Source organism: Marmota flaviventris, chromosome 7 (assembly GCF_047511675.1).
Source record: "Marmota flaviventris isolate mMarFla1 chromosome 7, mMarFla1.hap1, whole genome shotgun sequence".
NCBI classification, from domain to species: domain Eukaryota; kingdom Metazoa; phylum Chordata; class Mammalia; order Rodentia; family Sciuridae; genus Marmota; species Marmota flaviventris.
Window position 1 is genome coordinate 53,260,608 of NC_092504.1, and position 20,183 is coordinate 53,280,790.

Sequence of the window (20,183 nt, forward strand, 5' to 3'; positions counted from 1 at the left end):
AGAATTGCTAAGAGCAGCTCAGAAACCATGTTGATTAAATATTTCATCTTAGCAGTACTGGTTTGAAGTTACAAACCAAATTTACATACCTTATTTTGATAACATGAGATTTGATAAATCTACCCCCTCCAGAAGAACGTCGGAATATCCTAGACATCTGATTTAAAAAAAAAAAAATGTATTAGTCTTAAGAAAAATGTTACTCCTTGTGTTAACTAGAGACTTGGGAAAAGAAAGTTTTTAGTTAATCACTCATCACGTAGATTGGTTTTAAACAATGGTAAGTCTAACCTGAGTTTTAATTCTTACGGAACTAAACAAACTTAACAAAATTTTTCAACTTTGCAAAGTCTCTGTAAACTGAGATAACAACATCTGCCTCAAAGAGTTGATTTGAGAATTTAATAAAATTATGTCACATATTTCAACCAGTCTGCTTTCTAGGAAATGACTGATAATGTTATTTTTAATCACTTTCAAATGAATTAAAGTATGTGCTATTTTTAAAAGAAGCATCTTTATCTCTAAAAAAGCCCATCCTGTTTCTGCACTCAATACGGAGTATGCCATCTAGTCCACTACTCTATGTTTGTTGATTTCTTAAATTATTATGCCATTACTAGATCATTTGTCATAACTTATAACATCTGTCATGTGACTGACACTCCTCACATTGTTAGTCATATCTCTATGCTCTCAGATTTCACAACTGGTACAGGGGTTGATTATAAGTTTCATCACACTTCATACCAAGAGTATTTCATTCCTCAATTTTCCAGCATGAAACTTTGAAATATTTTGTATGTTCAGTGAACTAATTTCCTAAATAGTCCTGATTCCCTAAAGGAATCCAGTTGACCATTGAAGCACTGCCTTAGAGTGGAAGAGCACTGGATTGACAGAAGAACTTACAGACTCATGCAAGTTTATATAAGGTCCATATTGGAAACAAGTTTTGCTCTCTATTACTGTATCCTTTGAGAACAGGAAATATTATCTCCCTTCCCACAAGATTCCTCCCTCCCCCACCCCATTCCTCTGAATTAGTAACAATGTCAAGTAGATTTGACCTCCTAAATATTAAATCTACCTCCCTTGCTTCTATTTCATTGCTATTTTTAAAACTAGTCCTCAGAAACTCAAGTTTATGTGGTTCTACCCTATCTTTTCTCCCCTCATTTGTTCCTTCATAATACTAATAACCAATGATAGCTCTAGCTAGTTGATACATAGCCTAGCTAGTTCATAAATGATGGCCTGAACTCCTAACTGTTCCACATCAACCAGTGCTGCAAAGAAGGGTCCAAACGCGAAGGTCCACCATTCCATGTACACCAGGAACATTCTGAGAATTAGCTAGCTTGATGCCAGATGTCCACTTTTGGAAACAGTTCCTAGTCCAACCTCCCCAGGTATGAATGTAGAATATTTTCCACCAAACAATGAGGAAAAAAAAACACAGAGCAGACAGGAAGAACTAGGAAGTGGTTTTGGCAGAACCTATTACCCTAAGGTCCAGGGCATACAAGAGCACATTCATGCTCACATTTTGGACATCCACTGTGATCCTGGTAATGTCATGAGGCACAGTGATGACCTCACTTCATATATATCTTGTCTGCAGCTGGAACAGGAATGCTGCTGGAAGAGCAGGAATAAAATTATATAAATTTAGACTATCCTAAAGACTTCAGGGTTTTAAGAGCTAGAGAATATCCTCCATATTGAAGAGGATAGCCCAGTAAGGTAGACCACACGACATCAAGATGAGGGTTCCTCTTTGAAGAATGATCCTCATGCATTTCACGTTCTTGTCTCCAAAGGATTGACACATTAGTGTGTCACAAGCCAAAGCTAATTTGGTTTCAGATGAAATCCCAACAGCATTCACAACCAAAACAGTAAGCTTCACAGCATTTCCCTCAATTTTGCCCAGATGTCCACTGACAGTGCTAATAACAAACATCATGGACTATGCTAAGAACACAAAGCCTGTGAATGCAGCTAGCTCAGCAGCCTCCTGCCACAAGTCCTGGGAAGAGCTCCTTTGAGGATCCTATAGACAACTGCCTTGGCGGGGGACTGACCCATAGGCCAGTCAGATTCTGTCTGGGGTGACTCCAGGGATCCACAAGTGGATGTGCAAAGAGGCCTTAATGGCTGGGTGCCCATCTGAAGAGAGTAAGAGCAAGAGGCAGAGGTGGGGAGACAACCTGGCCCTGCTGGCAAAAGTTCCCAGTGCACACATTGCTAGGGTGGGGGAGGGGACAGATGAGGGGCACTCACCACCCAGGCCCCCATCCCTCCCTCACCCTGTCCCTGCCTCAGCCAGGGAGCTGGTCCTATTCTGGCTGTCACAGAATCCCAGGATGTGCATGAGGTGGGGAAGGCAAGGCTACCAATCAATTGCTCTCTTCTAATACACTAGGTTGGTTGGCACCTGAATGATTTTGCACATTCAATTACCTCTTCCAATAACACACTTTTTTGCCCCTAAGTGAATTTCTTCAATTAAACTTTGGTCTCCTTGAGAACTCCAATGACAACTAAGTTAGCTTCTACTTTGTCTCCTTTATTTAGGCCACCCCGGCAATCTTGCCCATGATTCTATTATAGCAATTTTTGCACTGGTATATATAATCTTTCTCCTGGTATAGATTATGAGCTGTGTGAAGTCGGAGTGTATCTGATTCATACTTATATTTCCAGTGCTCCACACATTGTCAGGCCTAGTATAAACACTTCTGGCATGGCTGATAAGTAAATGAATGAATGAATAAATGAGTTTAATTAAGAATCAACAACACGGTAAAGTTTCCAAGTGTAACTCCCCAAAACAGTGTGGGAGCTAAGAGTCCCCAGGGATAAGTCCACAAGGATGGTCATCCCAAGGGTTGCAGTAGTTCTGAATCATGCTAGTTAGGCTTTCATTGAACTTCTCTGAGCTCAATCATTTCCATATTTCAAAGAATGGGAAGAAACATCAATTTTAATTTCAAGAACTTCATTTAGATAAGTGTCCTCTGAAATTTTGAACTGTTTAAATATGACACTTTGGGAAAGGATGAGGAATCTATCATATCAGAGTATAAAAAAATTCCAAGAATCTGTTCAAACCCTGATATGATCAAACACTGGTCTCCTAAGGCATTGATTTATATTTAAAAACGTGTAGAACCTAGTAAATTACAATGGTGTGTGACCACTGATTCGTATGTATTAAGTCAATGCTCCATGGCAGGGATTAAACTGATTCCTTTCTTTAAACATCACATTATCTTGGGAGGAAAGTACTATTCTCATCAGCCCTATTTTTAGATGAAGAAATTGAGGCTCAGTAGGCTTAAACTTGTTTAAGGTGGTACAGGAAGTGGTAGTTCTGATATGTGAACCCAGGGAATCTGGCTTTAGATCTTGTGTTAACTACATTGATTGTCACAGAAAACCCTTAGTTACATACTTGAATACAGTTGTCTACTTTTGAGGGGGAGGATGATTTTACTAGTTATTATTTCCCTTTAAAAAAGATAGTGGCTATAGTGCTGATAAAATCACTTATTCACCATAAAACTAGAACCTAATTGTAGTCCTTGATTTGAACTCCAGCATTAAAAATTTGGGAACAATGTGGGTGGCTCTGACTAAGAGGTCTGGTACCTACCCAGTTACTGTTTTTGGCAAGCCTGAGCTTGCATCTTTCCTCTGGCTGAGAACTACATGCACATTAAGTCTTTAAGAAAGATCAGTAGTCGTTAGATGCTGGCAGTTTCTAGATGCCAGCTAGGGAATCCCTTTGAGGTCCATCCATGAAAATAAGTAAATCAAATTCTTTAGGATTCCTGTTACTTTCAGTGGAATATATACCAGCAAAGATAAAAATAAACCATCAAACTGATTCCTTTTCCCTTTCTTCTCCAGGAAAGTTTCCTACTACCTCAAAGGGATTTCCCCTTCTCTGATTTCAGAAAATACTGATCATTCAAGTCACACATTTTGGCAATTATATGTTGTACGGGGGCAGTTCTGATATCATGTATTATCTAAATTTTTTTTGTATTCTTTCCCACACATAAACTTCCATATAGAAACAATATTATAAACTCTTTTAGGGACGGGACCAAACTTTATTGACCTTGGCATTCTTCACAGCTTTGTACAAGGTAGGTGTACAGTAATATTTTCACTAATGATTGAATTTCCAGCTGTGGTTAAACTAAAGCAACATTGTGAGGAAAAAAAAATACTGGCTTTTGGACCCCTTGGTGATCCTTTCATTATATGTGTGTATCTTTTTTTTTCATTTTTGTCATTTATTTTTTCATTCAACGCAATCAATGATGAATCTCCAATGTTGAGTCACTGTGATAGACGATGTAGAAACACTGTGATAGAGTATTAAACAAAAACGTGTAGGCCCCAAATTCCTAGAATAGAGAGATAGACAGAATCAAGACACATAAATTATCAAACTGTAATAGAGGAAGGGTTCTGAAAATAGGTGATATTTAAGTGATATCTGAAAGATGAACAGTGACCAACAGAAAGCAGGGTCGTGGGGCAATCTTCCAAGTGGAAAAAGAGTATACGGAAAATTCTAAAGAAGACCAATATGTGTAGAGCACAGTTAGGAAGCAGCAAAGTATATAAAATGAAGAAATGATAGCCACAGTTAGTGAGGAGCTTGAATTTTATTCTAAGTACATTTGGAAGCCATTTGTGAAATTTTAATCAAATAAATAACAAAATATGTTTTCAAAGATCATTCTGACTTCTATGTAGATGTTAGTGATAACTGCGACTTGCCCATATAAAGGAAGATACTAGGTAGGTACAGAATGGAAAGAATTAATTGGAAATAGAAACATGACTTGTGAATGAATTAGACATGAGGACAAGAGAAACATAGGCATTCTAGCAATTAGGTGGACAGAGATGACATTTGCTGAGCAGGAACCAAATTATAGAGTGAGACGATGGACGAGGAAATAATAAAATTCAGACACTGTAATTTTGCCATGCCTCTGAGAAATCCAAGTGGAAATATCAAGTAGACTATCAAATGCACAGGTATGACACAGCTTTATCCACATGGTTCAAAAGGAGATAAATTTGCCTCCCTTTCCCACATCCCATAAGGGTGGCACAGTTTTGTCCTCTTGGTAACAGTGTTTAATGTAAATTAGGCCAACCAGTTGACAAGACTGCTTCTTCAAAAATGCATTCAAGGCCAATTTTGAAAATTTTTTTTTTCTTGCTTCAATTCTAACCTAGGAAAATGCAAATATAAAGCAGCTATTAGCTATCACAACTATCATGTAGAGAATAACCAAAAGGAGGAATAAAAGCCCAAAGGCTTGGTTTGATCTCCTTAACTCAGTCATACCCAAAGCCAGATGAGTCTTTAGGGTTTTCCAGTAGTCTTTATTTTATTTATCTAAATATCTTACTTTAAGTTATTAATTTGGTTTCTGTTATTTGCCACCAAAAGTGTCCTATTATGGAAATGGAGGAAATCATTTACAGATGACCAGAAGAAAGAGAAGCAAACCAGGATCACACCTTGGGTGATCTACAAGCCTGGGCCAATGAGGATTTAGTGTTTATATTGCTTAGCAAACAAATGAAAATCTTTTTTTATTTAGAAATTTCTTAAGAAGTTGGATTCACTTACATGTTGATGAATTGTGATGAAAGCAGAGTTGTAGCATGTATTTGCTTTCTACCCAACTGCAGTCAGTGGATGTGTGTACACATCCCCAGCTTCTGTAAGTATTGACTGATATCAACTCATACCTGCACTTCCCCAGAGGCTTGCCCTTGCCTGACCTGCACCACGCCCAGTGATATCTGGGAGGTAATGCTCCACCTTCCCTGGGAAAACCTTTTCAGTGTAAAACAGACAGCCCAGCCCTCATAGTTTTGCAAAGAACCACCTCTGTGATGTACTCTAAGCCCTATCCCTCCAAGAGAAATCAGCTGAGACAGCACTTTTGAAACCACATCTTTGTCTAGCTTCTTCCTTTGCTTTTTTCTGATGTCTCAACTTCCTTACAATGTTTTCTTGAAAGCTCTTAGTTAATGAACCACTTAACTAAGAACATTCAATCACAGATCCTGATTCTTGGGATCAAACCTGTACAAGAATTACTCAGTTGGAGCTAGAGAATGCTGTGCTAGCAATCTATTTCATTGTCTCTATTTCTTTCTTTCTTTCTTTTTTTTTGGAAGATCTGAAATCTTACATTTCTGATTTTTAGATGAGATGTAGCTTATAACTAGGAAAATGATGAATAAACTTTAATATTAATTTTAATATTAGGTGTTTTCAAGGGAGTTTTTGTATTGCAAGTGCTATTTCCTTGAAATAAGAAAAAAAGAAAAAGAAAGAATAAACTTAAAGATGGTCCCTTAAACTATGTTGTAATTTTTTAACATAATAATCCTACACAAAAAGGTTTTATGGAAGCTGTTATTGAAAGATGAGGTTAGACAAGTATAAAGCCAGCATCTGTAGGCTCTAAATAATGTCTTTATTGACATTAAAAATGCAGCATAGCATTTTGATTGTCAATTCATTCATTTATAGTATTAAGTTCTGGGGTTATTCTGAGAATGTATTTCTAAAGCAAAGCCAATATATTATAGATATCATGGAAAAATATCAGAACTGCTATTTATATTTATTTTAACCTAAACAAACAAGTTTTTACAGCTTTGAAATGTAGACTCCTGGCAGAAATTCACTAATTACCTGAGGCTCCCAAGAAGAAAATGGAAATGGGGCTGTTTTAGAATGACATCTAGTACAGTGCTAGTTTTGGGATGAGCACTCAGTAAGTCCTTTTTGTATTGCATCAAATTAGAGTCATACTATAGTCCTTAAACTTAATCTAATGAGCAATTCTTGGTATGTAAACAATTACTATCTTTAATTACTATATTTGTCACATTTAAGTCTGCCAAAAACAATGAAGTATTGTTGAAATATACATCCAGTTTTTAAGCAAAACAGTTTCATGATAAACCCTAGCACATATCTAGCTCTGGGATTTCAGGTGGGCTCTGGAGAACAGAAAGTTGTTAAAGACAATGACTATCTTTAAAATTTTTTTCCTGAAGAAACATGATTTAAACTAATAATAATTAAAAATGTTAAGAAATTGTTAGAAATGGATATGTTTTATTTACCACCTACTTTCTTGGCCACTAATAAAACATAGCATGGTTTTTATAATACCCTTCATTTGAAAGAACTCTAGAGTTTAGCATCTGCTAAATATTCATTAAACAAATACTTTGGCAAATTAATTGATGGATTGATGGCTTAACAGGTAAATGGATAGATGGATGAATGAGTTATAGGCTATGCTTTTATATCATTATCTTCAATAATCATGAAAGTCAAATCTATATTTGTCTGGAATGGAAAGAATCTATTAAAATCAGGAAAAGAATCTGCCAAAAGGAATAGTAATTAAGACTGGAACAACATGTGATAATTTTTACATTTTTAAAAAATATTAATTTTTTTGCTGGGCACAGTATCTTTATCTTATTTATTTTTATGTGGTGCAGAGGATCGAACCCAGGGCCACACACATGCCAGGCAAATGCTCTACCAGTGAGCGAAAACCCCAGCCCAAATTTTTACATTTTGAGAAGCTATTAGTCTAATAGTTTCTGGTGACAAAAGATGAAAGACCAACATATTACTGTCATCACAAAAAATATTGGAGTCAGCTAAAAAACTCATGCTTGCCTGCTATGCACAAGCCCTTACTGCATAAACACCTTATTTTATTTACTGTCCTTAAAGAAGAGCATTGGCATAGCATGAGAAATGACAAAGAGAAAGGGAAATAAAACATTCTGGAGTATGAAGGTATTATTATAAAAGAAATAATTCTAAGGACTAGGGAATTTTAAAATGCTAATTTTTGATACATGTAAATGAAGAGATTTTGGTTCAAAATGACATTTTGACAAAATGACATGTAATTTCTCTTTTTTGAAGACCCCATTAAATTATATTATATATCAAAATAAGGCTAAACCCATGATGCTGACAAAAATAAGAGATATTTCTTTAGTATACAGAGATTCAACTCATGCCAATGGGGGAAAAAAGAGTCTGATAAAGTGGGAGACGACACAGACTAGACCAGTGTTTCTTACCCTTGGCCATTAACATTGGGGGCCAGGTAATTCTTTATTGTGGGGAGGGAACCTGTCCTGTTGAATTGTAGGGTCTTTAGAAGCTCCATGGCCTCTACATACTATATGCCCTTAATACCCCCTCCCCATAGTGTGACAACAAAAAGTGTCTCTGGATCTTCCCAAGTCTTCTTGGGGACAAAATTACTCTTTATTGAGAACTACTACACAGCACTCTGAGTCAAGAGAACTCAGCCAAGGGAAGAATTCATCTGCTCTAAAAAAAATCTAAAAGAGGCCAGGCACAGTGGTACACACCTATAATCTCAGTGGTTTGGGAGACTGAGGCAGGAGGATTGCAAATTCAAAGCCAGCTTCAACAAAAGTGAGGTGCTAAGCAACTCAGTGAGGCCCTGTCTCTAAATAAAGTTCAAAATAGGGCTGGGGATGAGGCTCAGCGGCCAAGTACCCTGAGTTTAATCCCTAGTACCTACCAAAATAGACAAAAATCCAAGAGTTTCAGCCAATAGAACCAGTAAATACAAAAAAATAAGTACCTAGGATTAAGTCTAACTAAGAATGACTAAGACTTTTAAGGAAACAAACGTTTTGTTGAAAACATCAAATAAATTCTAAATAAATTGAGATATCAATTATCTTTACATTGGACTCTAGATTTGAAACAAGTTAAATCAAAATCCCAATATGAAGAAGTGTGTGTGTGTGTGTGTGTGTGTGTTACTTGACATAGAAAAACAAAGAACCAAAAATACCTAATGTTGGGTATAGTAAAGGACAAACCCCAAAATAATGTGGCCCAGTGAGAATGAATGAGGGAGTCACTATCTTTCCCCGTGACAAGACAGACCCTGGGGAGAAGATATCCATATAGTCTGAAATGACAATTTCTGGGAAGAGGCCAAAGCATTGATCCCACCCTAAAACTTACCCCACACCCTCCATCTGGCCCAGTAAAGATAAATCCCTGGTACTGACCACTGACTCCACACCTACAGACCACACACCCTCCATCTGGCCCAGTAAAGATAGCCCAAACAGATATGCTCATTAATTGAGTCACCTCCAAGTGTAATCAATATAAGCCTAACCCTCACCCCCTTTGGCTGGTGGCTCATTTTCCACCAGAAAAAAATGGGTCCGTCAGAAGTGTTACTCCATTCCTGAATAAAAGCTGTGCTGAGCTGATCTGTTTGCATCTGGCCTAGTCCGTTTGAACTAACACTTAAGATACACCTGAAGAAGAACATGATATTCCCAGGTTTACTGGGTTGAATGGTGGGTCCCTGAAGGATAAATCTAAATCCAGGAATCTGTGAATGTGACCATATTTGTAAAAGAATCTTTGTAGATGTAATTAAGTTAAGGATCTTCAGGTGAAAACATCATGGATTATCCAGGGAGGCATTGAATCCAAGGACGAGGGCCCTTATCAGCATGGAAACACACTGAGACAGAGAAGAAGGTCATGTGAAGATTGAGACATAAATTAGAGGTTCCATTTTATGTAGCAACAAGTCAAGAGATGCCCAGAGTTATCAGGAATTTGAGTAGGCCAGGAAGGATCCTCCCTAGAGTCTCCCTAGGGATTGCTAACATTTTAATTTCAAATTTCTGGCCTCCAGAACTGTTAGAGAATAAATTTCTGTTGCTTTCACCACCTAGCTTTGTGATAATTTGCTATAGCAGGCCCCAAAACCAATAAAACAGGGACCAATGCTTGTTGTCAGACAATAGAGGTCAAAGTATTGTGGGTGGTAATGACACAGTGAGAAACAAGGCAGCCAATGGAACAGGTTGGAGAGCCCAGTAACACTCAATTCACTTAGGGAAACTTGTTTTGTGGGAGATATGGCTTGGCAAGTCAGATAGAGAAGGATTGGCTATTCAATCAGTAGTGTTAAGAGAACTGCTTAATATGTATAATGGAAAATGAAGTCAATCCCTAAATTAAACTGACGTGCAAATATCAATTTCATACTGAGTAAGTCTTAAATGCAAAATGCAAAACCAAGATTTTTTTGAGGATAGAAAACATCAGAATCAGGAAAGATTTCTTACACAATCACAGAACGTATTGATAAGGAAAGAACGATACCTTTCAATATTTCAAAATTCAGAACCTCTGTTCATCTATTTCTAAATATAATAGATAAGTCACAAATGAAAAAAATATGCATTTAATACATATAATGGACAGGTGATTCATTTTCAGGCAAACGTGTTTCTAATAAATTTTAAAACGTCAGATGCAATAAGAAATTACAAAAAAATCACAAGTAAGCATTTATAGAAGATGAATTACAAATAGTTGATGATCATTGATGAATCTCATTAATAATCAGAAAGTGCAAATGAAATCCATAATGAGATATTATCACACGTTACCAGCATGGCAAACTGGAAAATCAAATTGATAAGTTTTGAGGAGGATGTAGAACAACATGAACTCTCATGCTTTGCCAGTAGCAGTGCAAATGTTTACAAATACTTTGGAGAATGGTCAAAATCCACTAGAGTTTGACTGAGCATAGTCTATGACACAATAAGCCCCTACTGGGCTTATTCTCTGGAAAGACTCTAGCACACATGCTAGTGCTAGGAGGCATGTAAGGATGTTAGTCATAAAGAGTGGAAAGAAATGTTTGTTAACCATGAAAAGTATTAGCAAATATTCTATTCCTATTAGGGCATTCTACGGAGAAGTAACATAAGCAAGCTCTGGTTTTATGTATCAAAATAGAAAAATCTTGAAAATATAATGTGAGTGAAGTCACAGATGAAAATGATCCCATTTACATAAAATTCAAAAGAAGCAATATTGAGTAGTACACTGTTTAGAGAAATATACATAAGTAATAAAGCTGCAAAGAGTAATTCCAAACAAGAGTTTTTACTTCTGAGGAAAAGAAAAGAAAGAACATACAGAGAGTAGACAAAGTTCTACTTCTTAATTAGGTATTCAATTTATAGTTCTTTAAAATGATTTACATAGTTTTTAAAGCATGATTACATCCAAACAAAAGTGATGACAGAAAACAAAAGCAAACATTAATAAATATTATTGCTAAATTTCAGAAAACTGAAAAAAAAGTATAAAAGCTTCTAGAGAAAAAACAGGTCATCTAAAAAGCAACACAATTCCTCATCTGTCACATTTGATAAAGTAGTAAAAACTGAAGACCTTAAATGGTCTGAGGAAAAATAAGTTTCAATTTAAAATTGTACATCCAAACTATCAATTCATTCTAACATAGGATAAAGGATTTTCCCAACAAGAGATAATTCATAAATTTTACCTCCCATGATTTTTTCCCGCATAGGGAAAAGGCTTAAGGACACAACACAACACAAGAAGTAAAACATGGGATTCAAGAAGCAATGGTTCCCACACTCAAGGGCAGGACTGTGTTAGCCCAGATTTACCTGTATGAAGTAGCCCTGAGGAGCAACCAGTTGAAGTTGAGCAGGAAACATGAGGTTTTTAGAAAATATATTTAAAAAAATAAAGAATTATCAAGACCTTGAAAACATCTGAAAATATAGTTAAAAGAAGGAAAAAAAAAGATGGTGGGGTGGGGGTGGGGGGAGGCGGATGGAGAAGAGAAATATTCAAATTTAACTCTGGGGATATTCTTTGAATGGCAAAGAATTGTGGCATAATTGTAAAAAAACAAAAGCACTGTTGTACTAAACATGTCAAATACTATTTAAATTAACTGTGGAAAGGAAAATGCTGTTTTGAAATTTAGAATTGGCCTGTGTAAAGGTAAATAACAGAATAAAATGCAAATATCCACCCCCACTGTTCATACTGAGAAGAGTATAATCAGAGAAGGGTAGGAAAGCTAAAGTCTTCAACTTTTAATTTAAAAAGAGAATGTCTATAGTTAATCATAAAGAATCATACTAATACAGTGTCTTTTATATTCAGCCATTGCTTCTTTTATCCAGAATAACTGTACACTTAAAGGAGTACACTCTAAGCTAATATGTTGGGGTTTACTAACAATGTTCTCCATAATCATTCTTTTCATTTTATTCTATTTGACATTTGGCCATGAGGAGTAGGGATTAGCTCATCAAATATAGTTTAAAAATTAGAAATGCCTCAGTAAATGTAGAGACTATCAAGAAAAAAAATATTTAGGTGCATAACTAAATTTGAGATTGATACCAAGAATTGTAGACACATCACACCCTTTTATATGACCCTATTAGTACTTTCCAAAGACAAAAGAAAGCAAAATGATAAGGTGAGTATGCCAGTTCTATATTGTTAAAGAAGGCTAAAGAAAATGAACGAAGAAGATCAAATCAAAGAGTTAAAAACAGGGAAAATATGTTTCAACCAACACTTTCCTAAGCTAATTAATTGTCTACTCTATATTTCCAGAAGATAATTAGTTGTCCACTCGATAATCTGCAACATACATTTGCTGGTACAGAGCGCTATTCTAAATTTTTTATAATATTATATATTTGTATAATTCTTACAGCTGTCTGGCCTAAATTCTCCATTTTACAGTCAAAGAAAACTGACACAGAGAGACCAAGTTCCTACACTCAACGTGACAGAAAAATTAATACATAAACATTTAAATTTTCTGTTGAGCTCACCATTCTCTCAATCTGATGACTCCTTTCTGTAAATTCTCTTGAGGATCTCATTGCATAATTTTCTTTATATTTGATATTTGTGACTTTAAAAGAGGCAAGGTAATAGAATGACTTATCATCTGAAAGATAAAATAAAGATCTACGGTTAAAAGTAACAAGCCTGCTAAAAAGACTACTGTGATGCAATCTGTTTCCCCTTAGGACAAAAATCAGTGTAGATACATTTCAAATATTTTCTAATTTCATCATTGCTGTCAGCGAAAATAGAAAATTCAGGTCCCCAAATCACTTACCAAATATTCCATTTATAGATGTTTATGTATATCACAATTTTCATACAATTGGGCATGCAGCATACAATGGAAAGTGAATATTGAACACAATGGCTGAAAAGTCATGTAAAAATAATTTATTTCTCAAAGAATTGCTAATGTACATATATCACACATAAACTGTAATATGAAGATATATTAAATAAAGTATAATTTTTTCTCTACCACTGCTAAGCTTACTTATAAAATATAACTCTATTGTTTTCATGTTCTTGTTTCCCATTCACTGTTAATTCTCTGCAGTCTACTCTCAATATACTACTCAAATAGCCATTGTCAAGGACAGTACTTATAATATTTACTGTTTACTGTTTTGGGTTTTTTCTTTGTTTTACTCCTTGATTTTTTGGCAACCTCAATTGTGTTCTTTAAAACCTCATCTTTGGCTCTACGAAGCCATGTAGTTTTCTTTCTTCCTTCTTGGCCACTTCTCATTTACAATAGAAGGCTCTTTATTTCTGTCCTCATTCTTACCTTCCTAGGTCCCATCCTTGGTACAGGTATTCATACTAAGCACTTCTCAGTGATCTTAACTAAGATGGCTTTAACCACTATTTGTTGGTGTCCCCTAAATTTTAATTTCCAGAACAAATTTTTGTCCTGAGTTTCAACTGCATATCAATTCACTTCAGAATATTCACTGTGCATTCAATAGGTACCTCAAATACTATAATATTCCTAGAGTGAAATAATCATTTACTGCTTCCTTTACTCAAACTGCTCAGCTACCTGCATTTCTCTTTGTGAACAGTACACATGGTCATTCATGGCATGTCTTTATCCTTATTCCAATATCAAACTAATCTTTCAGTCTTTAAATCCAATGGGTGCAGCCCATTTAATCATTCCAATCTCTTACTCATGTTCTCATTAACCACCTAAAATGCTTATTCAAAACAAAATGACATTTCTATTAAAAAGAAATCTCTCACTTATGTTCTCTATCTTAAATTATAATCTACTTCATAACAATCTACTTAATTGCTCAGACTAGATATCTTAATCTTTGATTCTTTCCTAGTTAATCATCAGATTCTGACAATATTGCCAACTAAGGTTTTTTTTTTTTTTAATACGTCCTCCTCACACATTCTGCTACCACCACTGCATGATCCAGTTCATACCCTCATCATTCTTTGCAAAATATAATAGCTTTTTGACTAGTGTCCTGCATCTAGTCTTGCTTTCCTCAAATCCGTTTTCCAGAGTGATCTGCTAGGCTGCAATTTTGACACTATCACTTTTCCAATGAAATTATTATCTATCGTCAATGGAAATGACTTATGGAGTTCTTCTAGGCCTGGAGCCTGCCTACCGCTTCAGTATACACTGTCATGTTCTCCCTAGAATTTATGTTGAAACCTCTGCAAACTGTATTTGTCTGCATTTACTCTGGTGTTTTCTTTCCTTAGGATTTTGCTTTTGTTTTCACTTTGACCCGAAATGTCCTTTCTCTGGACTTCTCCAATCCTATCGCTGATGTCAACACCTACCAAGAAAGTCCCTGGAACATCCAGACTGAAATGGGGACTTCACCTATGTGGCTAAGTATAGCTTTTGGAGCTCTCTTTTGAAGAGCTTTGCCTTGCACTTGGCATAGCATCATAAAGATCTATAGATTGTAGTATAATAGAACATCAGTCTCTGGCAAGAGATATTGTGCAATTTTTCATTCAAAAGGGAGGCAACATTTCAAGTAATGTTAACAAAAAGAATAGTATCTTAAACTTTTTAAAGTAATGAAATAATAAATAATTAAGTATTTTAATATCAAACATTTATTAAGTGTATAATGTATCAGACTCTGCACTGAATATTCTAATTTAGACTTTCATTTTTAATTTTTAAGACTATAAATGCTACATTGTAATCATGAGAAGTATTTACAAGAGAATAAACATAATATATAATCCTAATACCTAGAAGTAATTGATATTATTATTTTGGTTTATTTTTCTCTTATTAAAAATATTGTTTAGTTGGCTGAGATGGATTTTCACCACAGTTTTGAATCTTTCTTTTACTTAAGCATTTTCTTACTTCTTAAAAAAGTGTATTTTGTTCATTCAAAATTAGTTGAGAAAAATGCACCAAGAATGATATGTTTATATATATATATGTATATATATATACGTATGTATAATATATATATATTTTTAAACAAATATATACTATGTGACAATTTGTTGTTTTCTGCTTCTTTTTATTTTTAAGATTATGGCTTAATTCTTATTGATGGATGAATGAATAATTAAATAATATTTTCCAGGGCCTAACAGTCACTAAGCTCTCCATTGTATTGCCTTATTAAATTTAATGGATCCAGGCTACTTATCTGTGCATATCTTGATAAAATTTCATAGCTGAAGTTCTAGTACAAAAAGATTAAAATTAATGTGAAAGTCCAGTTCTAACTACTAAATTCTTAGAAATTTCATGCAACTCTACAAAGTAGGTTTACTTTTTCTCCATAATAAGAAATATAATAATTTCAATTAATCCTAAAAATTAATCCAAATTATAAAAATGTTTGTTGAAAATATAGTTTATTACATAATTCCAATAACTAACAAACAAAACAACAGCAACAAAAATAAAACAACCAAAATAAACCCCAAAAGCAGACAACTTGCAAATTCAAAGTTTGTACTTCCCTAGTTAATGCCATATTTCATGGGAATGGTGGTAATAGTGACTGGCTTTTTCATTAATCTTAAACGACTCTCAAATAGTTGTACAGTATGAAGCTATCACAATCATACATGTACATATATGCCATGAACTTTTCCACTGGCAAAAGATATTTGTAATATATATATATATATATATAGAATATATATATACATATATATTTAATATATATATGTATATATATGTTATATTATATTATATTATTATATTATATTATATTATATTATTATATTATATTATTAATATATATTATATATTATTAATATATATTATATTATATATATTCTATATATATAATATATATACATATATATATTTAATATATATATGTATATATATATTCAATATATATATATATATATATATATATATATATATTCAAAATCAATAAGAAATGACAGATAATTCAATAAAAAATGAGAAAAAAACTTAAGCCCTTAACAATAATAGTAAACCCAAATGAACAACTGATAGATACATTGTTGTTGATCAGGCAAATAAATACAAATTGAAGTTACAGTGATAACACTACAACTTACACCAAATTAGCAAGTATAAAAAGATATGCAGTAGTAAGTGTGAGTGATGAAATATGGAGCTATAGAAATTGCCATAAGGTGCTAGAAGAAAGTTTGGTATTAACCATACAGATAAAAATGACCCAGCAATTAATTCTATATCTACATAGGAAAACTCTTGCATGTGTGTACCAAAATATATGCAGAATAAGGTTCATAGTGATGTTTTTCTAATACCTAAAATATGAAACAATTCAAATGTCCACAAACAGTGAATACATAAATTAATTATAGAATGTTTAAGACAATCATTGAATATTTAAGACAATGTACTAGCAAAAAAATAATGAAAATAAATGCATCAAGGTGTATGACTTCTGCAACAGCTTTCAATAGAAGCCAGCCTCACATAATATGTTAAATGCTGTTATAGTTAATGGTCAAATGGGATTTCACTTTTTTTTGCCAAAATAAAATAAGGATCCAGTTGAAAATCCTGAGGATAAATACCCAAGAAGTTTATCAGTCTTTTCATAAAGATATGTTATAAAATTTAGAGATATGAATTCTACCAAGCACTGCTATGATTTAGGTATAGTTTGTCCTAAAAAATGTATTCATGTGTTAGAATCTTAGTCTCCACTGTGGTGAGATGAGAGGTGGTAGAAACTTTAAGAGCTAGAGCCTGGGCCTGGTGTGCATGGAGCCTGTGATCCCTAGAACTGCAAAGAGAGAGAGAGAGAGAGAGAGAGAGAGAGAGAGAGAGAGAGAGAGAGAGAGAGATATTATGGGGGAACTACACTAGAAAGCAATTAACACTCCAATTTTTAAGGAACTAGCTCACTCTATATATTAATTTAAAAATGTGTTGTTTTAAAGAGTAAACCTGTTTTTTCTTAATTTTTAGCTTCTTTTCTCCCTATGTAATTTCTTCCTCATGAGCTCCTGCAATGACATCATTACCCATGTTGTGACCCAGTGAAGGGGTTCCTCACCAAGTGCCAAACCAAGAGGGCTGCCTCACCTTGGAATTTTTTCTCTTAAACTGCAAGATAAATATCCAATAAGCATCCAATTTCAGGTATTTTGCTATAGCAGCATAACAGGGACTAAGACAAGTACTTAAGAGTCAACAACAAGATAAATTAATTTTTAAAGTAATACCCAATTAGCATAAATATTCATGACTTTATAATGAATATAGGAGAGAAAAAAGTATCCCCTAACATTCAAAAACTGATCTGGTGCTACCAGTTGGGTCTTGAAATTCTGTTGAACATCAGTATCAGAAAAAGCCCTTCTTTGGTCATATTAGATCAAAACAAAAATAAGACCATGCTGAAGTATGTCCGAACTCAAAGACAAGAACGTTATTCAAAGCCACAAAGTAAAGGAAAAAAAAAAGAAAGAAAGAAAGACCATCTATCCTGGCTAATATGGGTGTCTGCTGCTTCTTTAATCCTTAATTGCAGCTTTTGCTTCATTTCATTGTACTTTGCCTCATAGATGAGATTTATTATAATACCCAATAATAGCACTGTTCTAGCTTCCTGAGAGCATCCAATCCAGAGGAAAAACATAGTTCCTTCAACTTTCCCCCAAATCACCCAACACAAAGCAAAATTTTATAGTGCATCATTGTAAATAATCTCTTACATAGTAGCCCTGTGGTTTCCTATAGGATATGCTCTTCCCTGCAACTACTAATACACCCAATCATAGATATGTTCCTCATGATCCACAGCTAGAATGCACTAATAAACTAAATGTATTCTAAAAGTTACTGGATTATTTTATCATTGTTTATTTTGAAATGGCCCATTTTTAATGGATAGTGAATAATTGGTCAAGATTTTAATACAGTGAAAGCCAGTTTCATAACTGTTGAGCTCTTTAGGATCAAAATATCTCCAACAGATATATTTCAACCCTGGTGATACAACTTTTATCAATAATTCCTCTAAAATTCTTATTTCCATTGCAATTATTACATACATGTATTTTTATTCTTCTATCTTCAGGTCTATTCATTTACAACCTTTAAAAGCAATATTTAAAAACATAATTTTTCATTTTATTATTGTCCTAGTTACTAAAATGTGATTCCTTTATTGGATCCTTTGTGCTATGAAAATGTGTATTTCCTTTATACAATTGTGTACATCATCTTAGATGACCCTGACTTATCTCAATTTGCTTATCCTCTGTTATAGTTCACCTTCTTCCTTTACTAAATGTCCATCTCAGAAAACTGTTCACTTACCCTCAAGTAATGTCCTAGTACTGAATCTCTCAAATCCTTGAGTGTTAATCTCTGTATTATTTTCTTACTGCTCCTGTTTAATGACTTGAGCTAATACACACTTACCTTGTACATTTCTGGAGGTCAGGAGTCTGAGGTCAGTTTTATAGCCTAAAATGAGTATGTTGGTGGAGTTGGTTTTTTCTGAGGCTCTAAGGGTTAAACCAGTGTCTTGCTTTTTTCTAGAGACTATCCTCATTCCTGGCTCGTTCCCTGCATCACATTGTCCCATTCTTCCCTTCTGATATATCATTGTTTTTCTCCTCCTTTCACCTTTTCTCCTTTCTCTTATAAAGACCCTTGTATTTATGCGTAGGGCCCTTCTAGAAAATCCAGAATAATCTCCCCATCTCAAAATGTTTGGAGATATTTGGAATGTTTCTTTTGCTGTATAGGTAATAGGATATGGAAAACTTGGGATGAAAATGAGGCATTTATTCAGTCTGTTACAGCTTCTATGGGAAATTCTTCTTAGCTTTTTTCTATTATTATTATTATCATTATTGTTATTATATTATTTTTTCACTTTTTTTCTTTCAAACACCTATAGAATTGGGTCTGGGGGTATGTTAAATACAAAACTACTTGGCTACTTTCTAACCCAAAGGAAATATTAACAAAAAAAAATAAAATTGTAGGGCGTAACTCCATTCATGTTTTTATTTTATTACAGTTTAGGAAGTGGATATTATCAATGCCCCAAGAAAAGTGGGTAGCAGGTAAGCTGAAAATGTTGGACAATATTTTTTTCCGGAGGACTTTCAAATGTGGTTTTATTGTTATGACTGGCATGGGTGCCTAAAAATTTAAGCAAAGCTTTGATCTTCTGTAATTAAAAACACAAATCAAAAGCCAAGGTAAATGAATCTTAGTCCTATTGGCTATCCATTTCTCAATTAACTAGAAATTAATTCTGAACTTCCTCCATCATGAAACAAATCTAGTTGTCCTTCAAAAGTAATGCTTGATTTCTAGCCACTAAAGACTTTTTTAAGGTAAGTTTTTATATATTACTTAAGCTTTTCTTGAGGCAACTCAATAATATAGTGATTCTGATAACAGTATATTAAACTCATCATAGGATGAGTTTAAGGATTGTTTTTACTATTCTTTTTTTAATATATGTTTATATATGTTACTTATCATAGGATGAGTTTAAGGATTGTTTTTACTATTCTTTTTTAATATATGTTTCTTATGGAGGCATTTACCAATGTACTATATATTTAAACCTCAACTGGGTAGAAATACATAACAGAGTTAATTGTGGGAACAAAATACAATTAAACAGCAAAATGTTAACGTCACGCAGATGTAATTTTTTATACACGAAAGAATTTCAAGACTCTAAGTCATAGAGTACTTAGGAAATGGAAATATGACCTGGATACTTACCCTCAACAACAAAATGAGTAACAATACCAATTGAAATTCCTATGATTGCTACAATCGCCAACGTGAAAAGAGCTAGCCTTATTGGGTCCCAAAACTGTTGTCTTCTTTGATATTCAACTCGTGGATATTCAGCTTCTGAAATTTCAACTGGTC

General features: G+C 34.2%; 1 protein-coding gene across 1 annotated transcript in view; it reads right to left on the reverse strand.

Moving 5' to 3' along the window:
* LOC114102097 (transmembrane protease serine 11F) overlaps window positions 1-20,183 on the reverse strand; it is a 66,758-nt gene that overhangs the window by 15,172 nt on the left and 31,403 nt on the right. The window contains exons 2-4 of the mRNA XM_027947351.2: window positions 20,031-20,182; window positions 12,793-12,911; window positions 90-157 (exon numbers count right to left, since the gene is read on the reverse strand). Of these exons, the coding sequence (XP_027803152.1) occupies window positions 90-157; window positions 12,793-12,911; window positions 20,031-20,182 (339 nt within the window). The remainder of the gene's footprint in view (window positions 1-89; window positions 158-12,792; window positions 12,912-20,030; window position 20,183) is intronic.